This window comes from Geotrypetes seraphini, chromosome 5 (genome assembly GCF_902459505.1).
Source record: "Geotrypetes seraphini chromosome 5, aGeoSer1.1, whole genome shotgun sequence".
Classification (NCBI taxonomy): Eukaryota; Metazoa; Chordata; class Amphibia; order Gymnophiona; family Dermophiidae; genus Geotrypetes; species Geotrypetes seraphini.
Window position 1 is genome coordinate 209,893,060 of NC_047088.1, and position 12,235 is coordinate 209,905,294.

The following is a 12,235-nucleotide window of genomic DNA, read 5'->3' on the forward strand; positions in this document are numbered from 1 at the left end:
ACAGAAAGGTGGTACAAGCAGAAAACATGAATTGAGATTACAAGGTGAGCTGATACAGGAATAACAGGAAGTACTTTTTTATTAAAAGGGTGGTAGATACTTGGCATGCCCTTCTGCAGGAGGTGGTGAAGCTGTTCAGCAACAGAATTCAAAATTGTGTATGATAAACACAAAGGAATCCTATATGGAAAGAGAATGGAACCAAACAAACCTAACCAAACAGAATTAGTGGTGCTTAGTTGACAACACCAGTAATAGGAAAATAAAGCCAGTGTTGGGCTACCCGTTTCAGTTATGTCCTTGTCTTGGCCTCAATTCCCCACCCCCACCCCATTTTTTTAAAAAAATTTATTTCAATTTAAGCAATTTTAAATATATTTTTAATTTCTATTTTTGTAAACTGATCAGATACTTGTGATGGTCAGTATATCAAGCTACAAATAACTTGAAACTTGATCATTGTTGGACAAATTCAGCTTCCATAGTTTGAGAGCAAGGTCAGTGCCGGGCAGATTTTTATGGTCTGTGCCCTGATCATGGCTGGACAAACCTGGATGAGCTGGAGTGGGGTTTTGATGGCAGCTCCAGTAGTTAAGGAGGAAGACCAGTGCTGGGCTGACTTCTACGATCTGTTCCTTGAAAATGGCAAGGACCAATCAAGATCAAGTATGCATATGTAGTATCTCATCACACCATATGCTATGAGTTTATCTTGTTAGGTAGACTGGATGCTGTGGTGTAGTAAGGGGGCAGGGGTGTGGACCGCCCTGGGTGCTATCTTGGTGGGGGTGCTGGCACCTCTTCACCTCCACATGCCACATTTGCGCCCTCCCTTCCCTGCCTCCGTACCTCTTTAAAATCTTTGCCAGCGTAAGCAACTACTCTAGCCCACTGCTTGTGCCGGCCTGGCTCATTCTGAAATCACTTCCGAGTCATGGGTCAGGAAGTGATGTCAGAGGGAAAGTGAATGCCAGAGCGAGCAGCAGGCTGGAGAAGCTGTTCACGCTAGTGAAGATTTAAAGAGATACAGGGTGGGAAGGGAGGGTGCGAGTGTGGCATGGGGGCACAGAAGAAGCAGGGGGATTGGCATGGAAAGAGTGGGGGGAGGCAGAGAGGAGGTTGTGAGGGCCACCACCGCCCTGAGTGTCTCCTACCCTCACTACCTCACTCACTGGATGGACCATGCAAGTCTTTTATATTCAGTCATCTGCAATATTACTATCCCCCTCTTTTATTAAGGTGCACTATGATTTGTAGCGCGTGATAAATATTATTACGCGCTAAACACGCGCTAAATACTAATGTGTGCATGTTATCCTATGGATGTGTTAGCGGTTAGTGCATGCGCTGATTTAGCGCATGCTAAATGCGCGCTAAAACGCTTAGTGCACCTTTGTAAACTGAGCCCTATATTGCTACAGTTTTGAAAAAGATTTTAGATCTTGCGTATTTTTCACCCATGAGGACTTTGCAGCACTTAACCACCGGTAACAAGAGAAAAAAAATAATGTAAAGAGCTTTACATTTAAGAGATTATTTTAGAAGCTTTGTTCACAATTTCTACATGGAAATCCAGCATTTAGATACGAAAATTTCATCCATCTATAAATGGATGAAATTATATATATATTAAAGAGGGCTTTGTTTAGATGTGGATGTCCGTAATACGCAGAAATTGCAAGGAGACATATTAGGGGTGTGGTTTGGGTATGAGCTGGGCAGGTCAAAAATCTGCATGTGTACTCCTCACTTCTTAAAAGGAATGCACATGGTAATACACAGCTGCTCCCTAGTGCTTATTGGTTCTTCAAAAATACTTGTTTAGGCAAAGTCTTGCAATCCCCTGTGGTTTATTCCCCCTTCCAATTAGGTAAATAGAGATTGTGGCTTCTGTATCTACATGGTAGCTTGTGTGATCTACATGGTACAATGTCCTTGTAACAAGCTGTACATTGGACGTACTACATGTCCGGTGAAATTGAGACTAAATGAACACAAATCAAGAGTGCACACTATAAATGAAGCCGCACTTTTAGTTAGGCATTGGATCTTAATGAATTTCTCTTTGCATGATTTGCGCTGGCGTGTTATTGATTCAGTCGAAGTGGGTTGGGAGGGTGGGAATTATGAAAAGATTTTAAATTTGAAAGAACTTTGCTGGATATTTACTCTTAACACCTTAGCCCCGCAAAGCCTGAATGACAGCGCTGATTGGATGGCTCTCACTGACTAAGAAGGAGGCGCGCCTTTGGGGATATCTTCCCCTAAACGTGTGGGGTTGATGTTTTAGGCAGCGCGTCACTGCTATATTTAAATTTTCATCTTACCCATGCCGTGGCCATTTTAAATGAAGCCTGTCGGCGTCTTCTAGTTTGCTCCAGCTCTGCTGTATTCCACTAAGGTAACATTGGTATAGCCAAATATTAGGAAGATAGGTTTTAAATATGATTTGCTGTTAAGTATGGAAGGGGTGAGCAGAGTATTTGGAAAAAGCCAGTTTGCAATATGAAATATGAAGATAAGTAAAATATTTACACATATATACATAAGATAAGAAGAAAGAAATGAAAGATAAAAGATAAATTGGAAAAAAAAAAACCCACAAAAAATTTATATAAAAAAAAGTTTAAAAACAGGAACCAGTGAGGAAGTCTGCTCGTGCATATTACACTACTGCACGACTTTCTGAGGTTCCAAGAAGAATAGAGTATATGTTCAGTTGCCCAGGTGATACATGTCTAAGGATATATTTGCAATCTCCAGTTGATATGTGTACATTATATTGATCTATGTGTCTGGACTATTCTGTATTTAACAGCATTCACACATATGAGGTTTGCAAAATAGCTAACATACATGTGTAAGTGCTGACATACAGGTATAGTGGCAAAAAAACTAGCTTGCATGTGTGCGTTGCCACGGTTCCCTTGTTGACTTCTTTCACATGTACACTTCTAAGATGACTGCTCCTGCTGTACGTGCCGGCAAATACATGTACAATCTATGTTAACAGATCCTTTTCTAAAATGCTACAAGGTGTGAGTACTTCCTGACCTGGATGACTCAATTCTGATCTCTGAGTTCTATGTCAAAGAGGGATATTAATTTATTCATACATTTTCTGTGAACACATGGTTAAATAGATGTGCACATCTGGCACTGGGGTATTTTATATTGAGCCACCTAGCTATAGACAGCAGGAACATATGCAAATGGCAGTATGGTAGACATTTATGCATGTGACTTCTTAGAGAATACTGACTAATGGAAAATTATTAACCTTGTTTTGATGGCGTGTACTTGGCTCATAGGTATGCATAAGGGTAGAGGTTAGACAAACCACGATTGTAACATGCAAATATGCATGTAGATTATAGCATTCTATAATTTACACACATTTGTTCTAATTCTATATATATTGCTCAAAATTGCATGTGCAAATTTGGGTGTGCAATTTAATTGAAAAATATGTCAATTAGCACTGATAATTAGATGATAATTTTCAGTACTAATTGGCATTAATTAAAATTTGCATACACATTTAATCCAAAAAAAGGGATGCAACCATGGGAGGAACATGGGCGGATTGGGGGGGCATTTGCACAAATTCGCACAAAGTATAGAATTCAGGGGATCTGTGGCAAATTTAGGCATGAGAATTTACACTAACCCCCTCTTTTACTAAGGTGCGCTAACCGATTAGCGTGTGCTAAACACTAACACGTCCATATACTAACATGCACACATTAGTGTTTAGCGCATGCTAAATCAATTAGCGCACGCTAATCAGTTAGTGCACCTTAGTGAAAGAGGGCCTAAGTTTTGGTGGGCCTAAATTTGGATGCAGATCACGGTACCAAACATGATTCTATAAACAGCACCCAACTCTAGTTGCCATTTACAGAATGGCACTTAGTATTAATTTTTACCAGTCTCCAAATTTGGATGCCATTTACAGAACTGAGTCCATTTTAAGCGTTGTGAACATTTACACCGACCATACTGTATGCCTGGGATCAGTGATTGTGCCTTTAAATTTAGGCGTGTTTTGTGCCACTCATCCTAGAATTCTATAAAGAAACATAGGTGGCCCTGTGATAAAATTACTCTTTACATGCAAATATGTTCCATTGGTTGTTATAGAAACATGATTGATACAACCGCTGGACCACACAATATTTTAAAATCTCCACAATCGATGGTCAATGTATTCATGAGGAAAGAAACGATAGCCTTTAATATTTGTGTTAACGTACTATTGTAGTACTGTTATCCTCCTTTTTAATTAAAATATATTATTTATAAATGGAAACTGGTACAAATCTTAAAGAATAGTTGTATGAGAATAAAGCTGTTGAATGCAGATTAGTATAATTTCCAATAACATATATTTGCAAATGAACCCCGCTGCTTTATTCATTTATTGTGTAATTACCGCAATCCTTCCCACCTTATTTTGAGTATTTCTAAATCATTAAGTTGGAAGCATGACAGCAGTACCAGCCCTGGCATGACTCTCTTTGACTAAAACCTTGTAAATTAACACAATTAGCACAGCATCATCCTGTTAATTAACTTCCAGAGTCTGGTGCAGTGGTTTTTGCAAACAAGGGACAGAGAATCAGGAGAGAATCAACATGCTATTCTGTTAGAAAGCTTTCCTGTGCTAAGTTTAGTTTAGTGAGGCCAAGCTGGCTGCATCTGAGGCCAGCATCAGGGAATGAAGAGCCAGAAGGACTGAAGGAAGAGGAGGTAGCAAGACCTGTCAAAACTGTAATAATTCAGGAGGATAGTGTCACAGATGCTACATTTAAATTAGGACTTCCTTCACAGAATCTATGCCAGAGGCCACTAGCCTGTTTGTGAATATCACTTTTGGTAATATGAGTAGGATTAAGGTTGCTTATGGCAAATTTTATAGTGTACCGTACTTGCTAGGCACAGGTAAGAATTGATGAAAAAGGTAGCTTACAGTTTATACATAGCTTTTGGTATGTAACATGGATTATAGAAAATTGTATTACCGATAGGTCAATTAATAAGATTGTAGATGATTGTGATTTAACTGTAATCTCCTGATGTTTATCTTAAAATTATAGAGCTGTATAGCTGCCAGGTTTTTCCAGCAGAAGATTGCAGTGTTTAGTGGTGCAAGGTTTTGTTTTGTTCCACCTCACCCCCCACCCCCAATACCCTGGAGGCTATGAGAAAAATGAAGTTGTGGGGGAGGTGAGGAGGGGGGAAGGAAGAAAGAGAGCCCGGAGATGGACAGTCAAATGGCGCTTGTTTTTTTTTTTCCAGAGCCTCCACAACAGAACTGAGAGGCAGAAAGGAGCCAGTTGTAATTCATACTGAGTTGTAAGCTTTGTGTGATGAAAGCAACGGAGCGCTGCCTGGGAGATTGCTTTGCTGCACTCCACGAAGCAGATTTGAAACAGTCGTGGACGGCTTTAGATGAGAGTTGGATTATGGAATGACCTGCTATGTCTGTGTCATATTGCTCTGCGCAGGGCGCATTATACTGTGCTAACTAGGTGCTCAGTACCAAATAAGAGAGGTATCCTAGATGTGATTTGTCAGCTGTGTCTCATAGTTTTATATTGGTGAAAGTATAAAACTGAAACTGTGATGTGAAAAGACAGAAGAGTTGGCTTTTTTCACTCAGGGAAACCCATTTCACACTTGAGAGCATTTAAAACATGCAGATTTTTATTTAATTATCTGCAGCAGATAAAATATTATTTCATATTCAAATGACTTATATTTCCTAATCTTTCTGCATATTAACTTTTTCAATATTTTGTTCACTTTTAGGAAAAAGTACATATAAAATTTATTAAATTATCTGTTTAAAAATGCAAATACATCAGTGAACTACGATTTGTGTTGTTAAAATAAGAATTATATATATACTTTTCAACAACTTTAGACAACGTTTTGTGACTTTTTTTTTTTTTTTTGCTTTAAACTGCAGGCTTGAAAATGCAGTGGACGCCAGAGCATGCACAATGGCCAGAACAACACTTTGATATCACCTCAACCACCAGGTCTCCAGCTCATAAAGTAGAAGCATACCGTGGCCACTTGCAGCGTACCTATCAGTATGCATGGGCCAATGATGATATTTCTGCATTGACTGCCTCTAACCTGTTGAAAAAATATGCAGAAAAGTATTCTGGGATTTTAGAAGGTCCCATCGAACGGCCTGTTCTTAGTAATTATGCTGAGACACCATCGGGTCTGGTGAATGGTCGAAAAAATGAAAGTGAATCATGGCAGAGTTCTTTGAGCTCAGACAGTGTTTATCCGATGAACTGTGTTGCAGATGTAATCACTGCTGGGAAAGCTGGAGTTAGTGCAGCTCTCCCTGCTGCAGACGTGTCAGCCAGCATAGGAAGTTCACCAGGTGTGGCTAGCAATCTCACAGAACCTAGTTACTCTAGCAGTACTTGCGGAAGTCACACAGTGTCCAGCCTTCATTCGGGACTCTCATCTCAGGAATATGCCACAGGATACAATGGATCCTACCTGCATACAAGTTACAGCAGCCAATCAGCACCTGCACTTCCATCACCTCATCCGTCACCCTTACATAGCTCGGGACTGTTGCAGCCACCACCACCTCCACCACCACCAACTCTAGTTTCTGGCTACAATGGGACTTCAAGTCTCTCCACTTACAACTACCCATCTGCCAGCTATCCTCCTCAAACTTCTGTCGGTCCTGGGTACAGTCCAGGTGGTGCACCTCCTCCTTCAGCATATCTGCCTTCAGGAATTCCTGCTCCTACACCTCTGCCTCCAACGACTGTACCGGGTTACACTTACCAGAGTCATGGTTTGACACCAATTGCACCATCAGCTCTGAGTAATAATTCAGTCAGTTCTTTGAAAAGGAAAGCTTTCTATATGGCTGGGCAAGGGGAAATGGATTCTAGTTATGGAAATTATAACTATGGCCAACAGAGATCTACACAGAGTCCAATGTACAGAATGCCAGAGAACAGCATTTCAAACTCAAACAGGGGAAATGGCTTTGACAGAAATTCAGAGGCAACATCCTTAGCATTTAAGCCTACAAAGCAGTTGATGTCCTCTGAACAGCAAAGAAAATTCAGCAGCCAATCCACTAGAGCTCTAACACCTCCATCTTATAGCACTGCTAAAAATTCATTAGGATCGAGAACAAGTGAATCTTTTGGGAAGTATACTTCCCCAGTAATGAATGAACATAATGATGAACACAGGCAGCTCCTTCCTCACCCTCTACAAGGCCCAGGAATTCGTGCAGCTACCTCATCCAACAATTCTGTAGAAGAACAGCTGAAGAATACTGACACACACCTCATTGACATTGTAACTAATGAGATTATTAACCAGGGACCACCAGTGGACTGGAATGACATTGCTGGCCTAGATCTAGTAAAGGCTGTTATGAAAGAAGAGGTTTTATGGCCAGTTCTGAGGTCAGATGCATTCACTGGGCTGAGTGCTCTACCTCGGAGCATCCTTTTGTTTGGACCACGGGGAACGGGCAAAACACTGCTAGGCAGATGTATAGCTAGTCAGCTGGGTGCCACATTTTTTAAAATCAATGGCTCTGGCCTTGTCACAAAGTGGATTGCGGAAGGAGAGAAAATTGTTCATGCCTCCTTTCTGGTGGCAAGATGTCGTCAGCCATCAGTGATTTTCGTTAGTGACATTGAAATTCTTCTTTCATCGCAAGTCAGTGAAGAACACAGTCCAGTAAGTCGGATGAGAACAGAGTTCCTTATGCAGCTAGACACTGTACTATCTTCTGCTGAGGACCAAATAGTTGTAATATGTGCCACAAGTAAACCTGAAGATATAGATGAATCTCTCCGTAGGTACTTCATGAAAAGACTTTTAATTCCACTTCCTGACAGCACGGCGAGACACCACATAATAGTACAACTGCTTTCACAGCACAATTATTGTCTCAATGATAAGGAGGTTACCTTGCTTGTCCAGCGCACAGAAGGATTTTCTGGACTGGATGTAGTTCGTTTATGTCAGGAAGCAGTGGTAGGTCCACTCCATGCCATGCCAACTACAAACCTTTCAGCCATTATACCCAGTCAGTTAAGACCAGTCACATATCAAGATTTTGAAAATGCTTTCTGCAAGATTCAACCTAGCATATCTCAAAAAGAGCTTGACACATATATTGAATGGAACAAGATGTTTGGTTGCAGCCAGTAATGCTTTTAAAAGTTGTAATGAATGTTGATACATACAAAACGTGGTAAATGGGGGACTAGAACCCTTTTCAATCGTGTCTAAAATTGCAGAGGGTGCCGAGAGGACTACGATAACCTTGTATCTGAAGAGTCAGGGTAGACTTGAGGGAAGAGTGCATCAAACAAGAGCTGCTGATATGAAAAAAAAAAAAAAAGCCACAGATGGCAGAGAGCATATGTTGATGCTCAATTCTGTTCCAACTAGACGACGCTCACCAAGAGCAAGGTACAAGTGGGTTGATTTCAGAAGGACATGAACCCTGTCTGTTGATTCCATTCTGCTGTTCTTGAGATTTAGTTGCTGTCAAGTGCCTGAAGTGGTGCTTTATTTTTTTTGTTTGCCTCACAATTACATTGGTGGCATGTGCTAATATAAAGAGCTTTAACTTCAAACATTATTGGACTAAAGAGATGAACGGTTGTGTTGAGAGACAGAGAACCAGATTTTTGCCATTCTAAAAGCAACAGTATTCCTCAGTCCTGTCTGTTCAGCAGTGTTAAACTAAGAGCAGTTACAACAGGGTAACGGTAATCTGGACCTTGATTTCTGCAGTTCTTTTCTTTTAACATTCTGTCTGCCAAAACTCAGGAAAGTGATTTTGATTAGTACAGTACCTCAAAGGAATGTGTTGAAAGCACTGCGTACTGCTGAGAGTTATAAACTAGGTTTCAGTGTTATTTTATATTAATATGTATGTTTACCTCAACAATTTGGAACATGGTTAAGGAAAATTACTTTGAATGTATTCCGGATAATTCAGAAGTGATGTGGCTGAACCTTTGCAGATTAAATTAGTAAAGGAAGGATTTTTGTCCGTGGTTTAACCCGTTTTGAGATCCAAATGGAATTCTTTTATCTCAGTAAATTATTAAGTTCTCAATACAGCGTGCCCTGACACTTACACGACACAGTACAGTTCCCTGAAAGTGAACAAATAAAAAGAGAAACACATTCGATAAGGTGAAACATTAAAATAGATGATTTGGCATTACTCTAAAAGGCACATTACCTATAAGCTATGACTATTAATGCATTTGATTGGTTATAGTTATAGATTTTAGGTTACTTGGACAAGGAACGTTGGAAAAAATATTCCTAGGTCAGTGATGCAGTTTATGGGTTGAGAGAGCTGCTTACATTTAAACAGTATACAGCACCTACGTATAAAACAATGTTCTTCATATTATGTTAATGGTTTGTTTCATTTTGTCTCCCCCTCCCCCCAAAACTGAAGGGACTTGATTTATTGTGTGCATAATTTGTTCCATTGTTTTCTGTATAATCTTCATTTATCATTAAGATAATCCAGACTGAGTGTACCCTTTGTTACTTCTATGTCAGTTTTATAACAATTCTCTTTGGAAACCAAATAGACTATAGGAGGGGAAAAAATCAACTACATAGGTGTGCTATGCTGCCAGAATAGATACTAGGAACTTCTGTTTTTTTCTCTGGTCAAATTTCTGTGAACTTTTCTCCTTACCAGTGCATATGCTATTGAGTTTTCTTTGTAGAAAGACTGGCTGGCATGTGTGGCATTTTGTTCAAAAATCCCTCCTCCCCCTCCTATCTTCTTTTTTATCCTTCAATGATTTATGCGCATCTCTTTTCATGACAGCTGATTGAAGTGGGATAATGTCTCTGAACAGGAATAGGGGTAGGCTGCAGCTGTCCCAAAACTTGTCCTGAGCTGAAAAACCTTGTCTTTTTCAATATAATTTTGCTTGTTTATTTTACAGGGATGATTAAAAAAAAAAAAAACTGTTGCAAAGTACTAACATTTAACATTTCTTCTCATGTAGCGTGCAAAAAAGTTAAATGCATTGACTATCTCCATTAAAAGAAATACCTGCAAGATACATCATTTGTCTTTTCAAATATTTGTACCAGCTTTCACATACAAACGTTAAGCTAATGAGGGATTTCAGGAAATTGCTAGAATTTTTAAAACAACCTTTCTCCTTATATTTTTCTTCTTTCACTTAAACAAGGATTTCATCTTAAACATTCTTGATTAATTAAAACTGTTTCAATGTTCAAATCACATTATAAAAATGGTGCCTTCTATTAAGGGGACATTACTTATTTTCATTCTGGTAGATCACAGAGGAAACGTTTGGATTTTTAAGCTTTTCTTCCGCATTTTTATTCTAATTGCATTTATTTTATTTTATTTTTGGTTCATATTTATCTCACCAACAGATTCATTCTTGCAAAGTGCTGACCCTTTTCGGTTCTCATCAACATGTGTTGATCAAAGATGTCATTATTATGGAACGATGGATGAAATAACACTAATTTTAAACTATTTTGAATCAATCCATAAAATCATCAATTTTCTTGTCTCTAATACAATTAATGCCAAATATAAGACTGCACTATGTATATTTTTTAACATTTATCTAAAGTAATTAAATGAAATTGTAGATAGAAATTTTGACTTCCAGCTTTAGAACTGTTTTGATAATAATATACTTAAGACCTAAACACTTAAAACATGTCATATTTATAGTACCTTGACAGCCATTTTAGCAAATATGCAGCCCACTTAGGGATCCCATATGGACTTGAGTCAAAATATTTAGGCTTTAAGGTATAAAGAAAGAAGACTATCAGGGAGGTAAAGCTCTCCATTTCCCAGGCGGAACTAACTTAACTGCTCTTATCATCTATCATTTACTTGTCCATTGCTGTAGCAGATGGATTTGCAGCAAGATGATTATTATTCATCTCTGTTGGAGTTTGGGTCCTACGGTTGGAGCAATATAGACAGGATACTGGAAGCAAGCCTGACAGTATCAGAATCTCAAAAGCTAGTCATTTCCTTTTGCTTCAATTGTGAGGTCTGTAAAGAGCTAATGAATGTCAATTAACCTAGTCTACCAACACAAAAGCTTTTAGCGACTGTATTACTTAGTTCCAAAATGAAGGCAGATTTGCATCATTTTATGTTTCCCTTTTCATAGTATATTGAATTGTTAAAATTCAAGACTTTGTCTACATGCTGGAGAGTTATTTGCAGATTTAAAATGCGGATACTAAAAATATTCTGAAAACTGCAGACTTCTGCGATGCTTCTGTTACAATGCAGAAATGTTTGCTTACCCAATTGATCCTTAGGTTACGAAGACAGTTTAATTAAAAGCAACTCAATTTTACACACAATGAGGTCCTCTTATTAAACTACAGTAAGCGGTAACTTGCGCTTACCACACATTAAGCAAGGCTTACCGTGGGACATGCATTTGCGTCCTGTGGTAGAATGGCCAATTTGCATGTGGCCACCTGCTAAAATATATTTTTAATTTTCTGGGAAAAGGGTGTATTAGAGGGTAAAGAGGGGGTATGGCAGCTCTAATCAGTTAGCACATGAGGCATTGCCATGTGTAAACTGATTAGTGTGGGGTTAGTGCAGGAGTCCTTACCACCTACAAAATGGGTGGCAGAAAGGGGTTCACATGGTGATATGTTTAAGGCTGAGCACTAATTGCACAGTTAGCGCATGGTCATTCATTTTGGAAATAGGGAAATCTGCCTATTTCTGGCTGCGGCAAAAGTGGCCTTGGCGCAAGGAGAAGACCTGCAATATGAGCACACTAAGGTCACTTTTGCCACAACTTTAGTAAAAGGGCTCTTGTGTTTGCTATTCTTAGTTGAGTTTACATTCTACTCAAGTCCAGATAAATGTCATATCCCTTCATTCTATTAAAGGTCCACCTAAAATTAGGCACCGATTATGCACGCAAGTTAAAGACTGCAAGCACTTATGTTGCACTTACGCATGTAAATGCTTAGCCACAGGTTTAACAATATTCTATAATGTATGTGTATGATTGCCTTAGCATATAAATTGAAGGAGAAATTCACAGGGGAAGAGCAAGAGTGGGACAAAGGTGGGGGGCAATGTTCATGTGCTTAATTTACAGAATACTGTAATTGTGCAAATAACTGTTGCATTTATGTGCACACATTT

At 39.1% G+C, this 12,235-nt stretch overlaps 1 protein-coding gene across 7 annotated transcripts in view; it reads left to right on the forward strand.

Annotated features, from left to right (window-relative positions):
- The window catches only part of FIGN (fidgetin, microtubule severing factor), a 362,039-nt gene extending 351,976 nt beyond the window's left edge, over positions 1–10,063 (forward strand). For 6 of the 7 annotated variants that reach the window (XM_033946805.1, XM_033946803.1, XM_033946808.1 and 3 more), the window contains one exon: positions 5,975–10,063. In XM_033946805.1, the coding sequence (XP_033802696.1) occupies positions 5,983–8,223 (2,241 nt within the window). In that variant the 5' untranslated portion in view covers positions 5,975–5,982 and the 3' untranslated portion in view covers positions 8,224–10,063. Of the gene's footprint in view, positions 1–5,301; positions 5,558–5,974 lie in introns of all 7 variants that reach the window. The other variant, XM_033946802.1, reaches the window with a different exon arrangement.
- Positions 10,064–12,235: the final 2,172 nt, after the last annotated feature.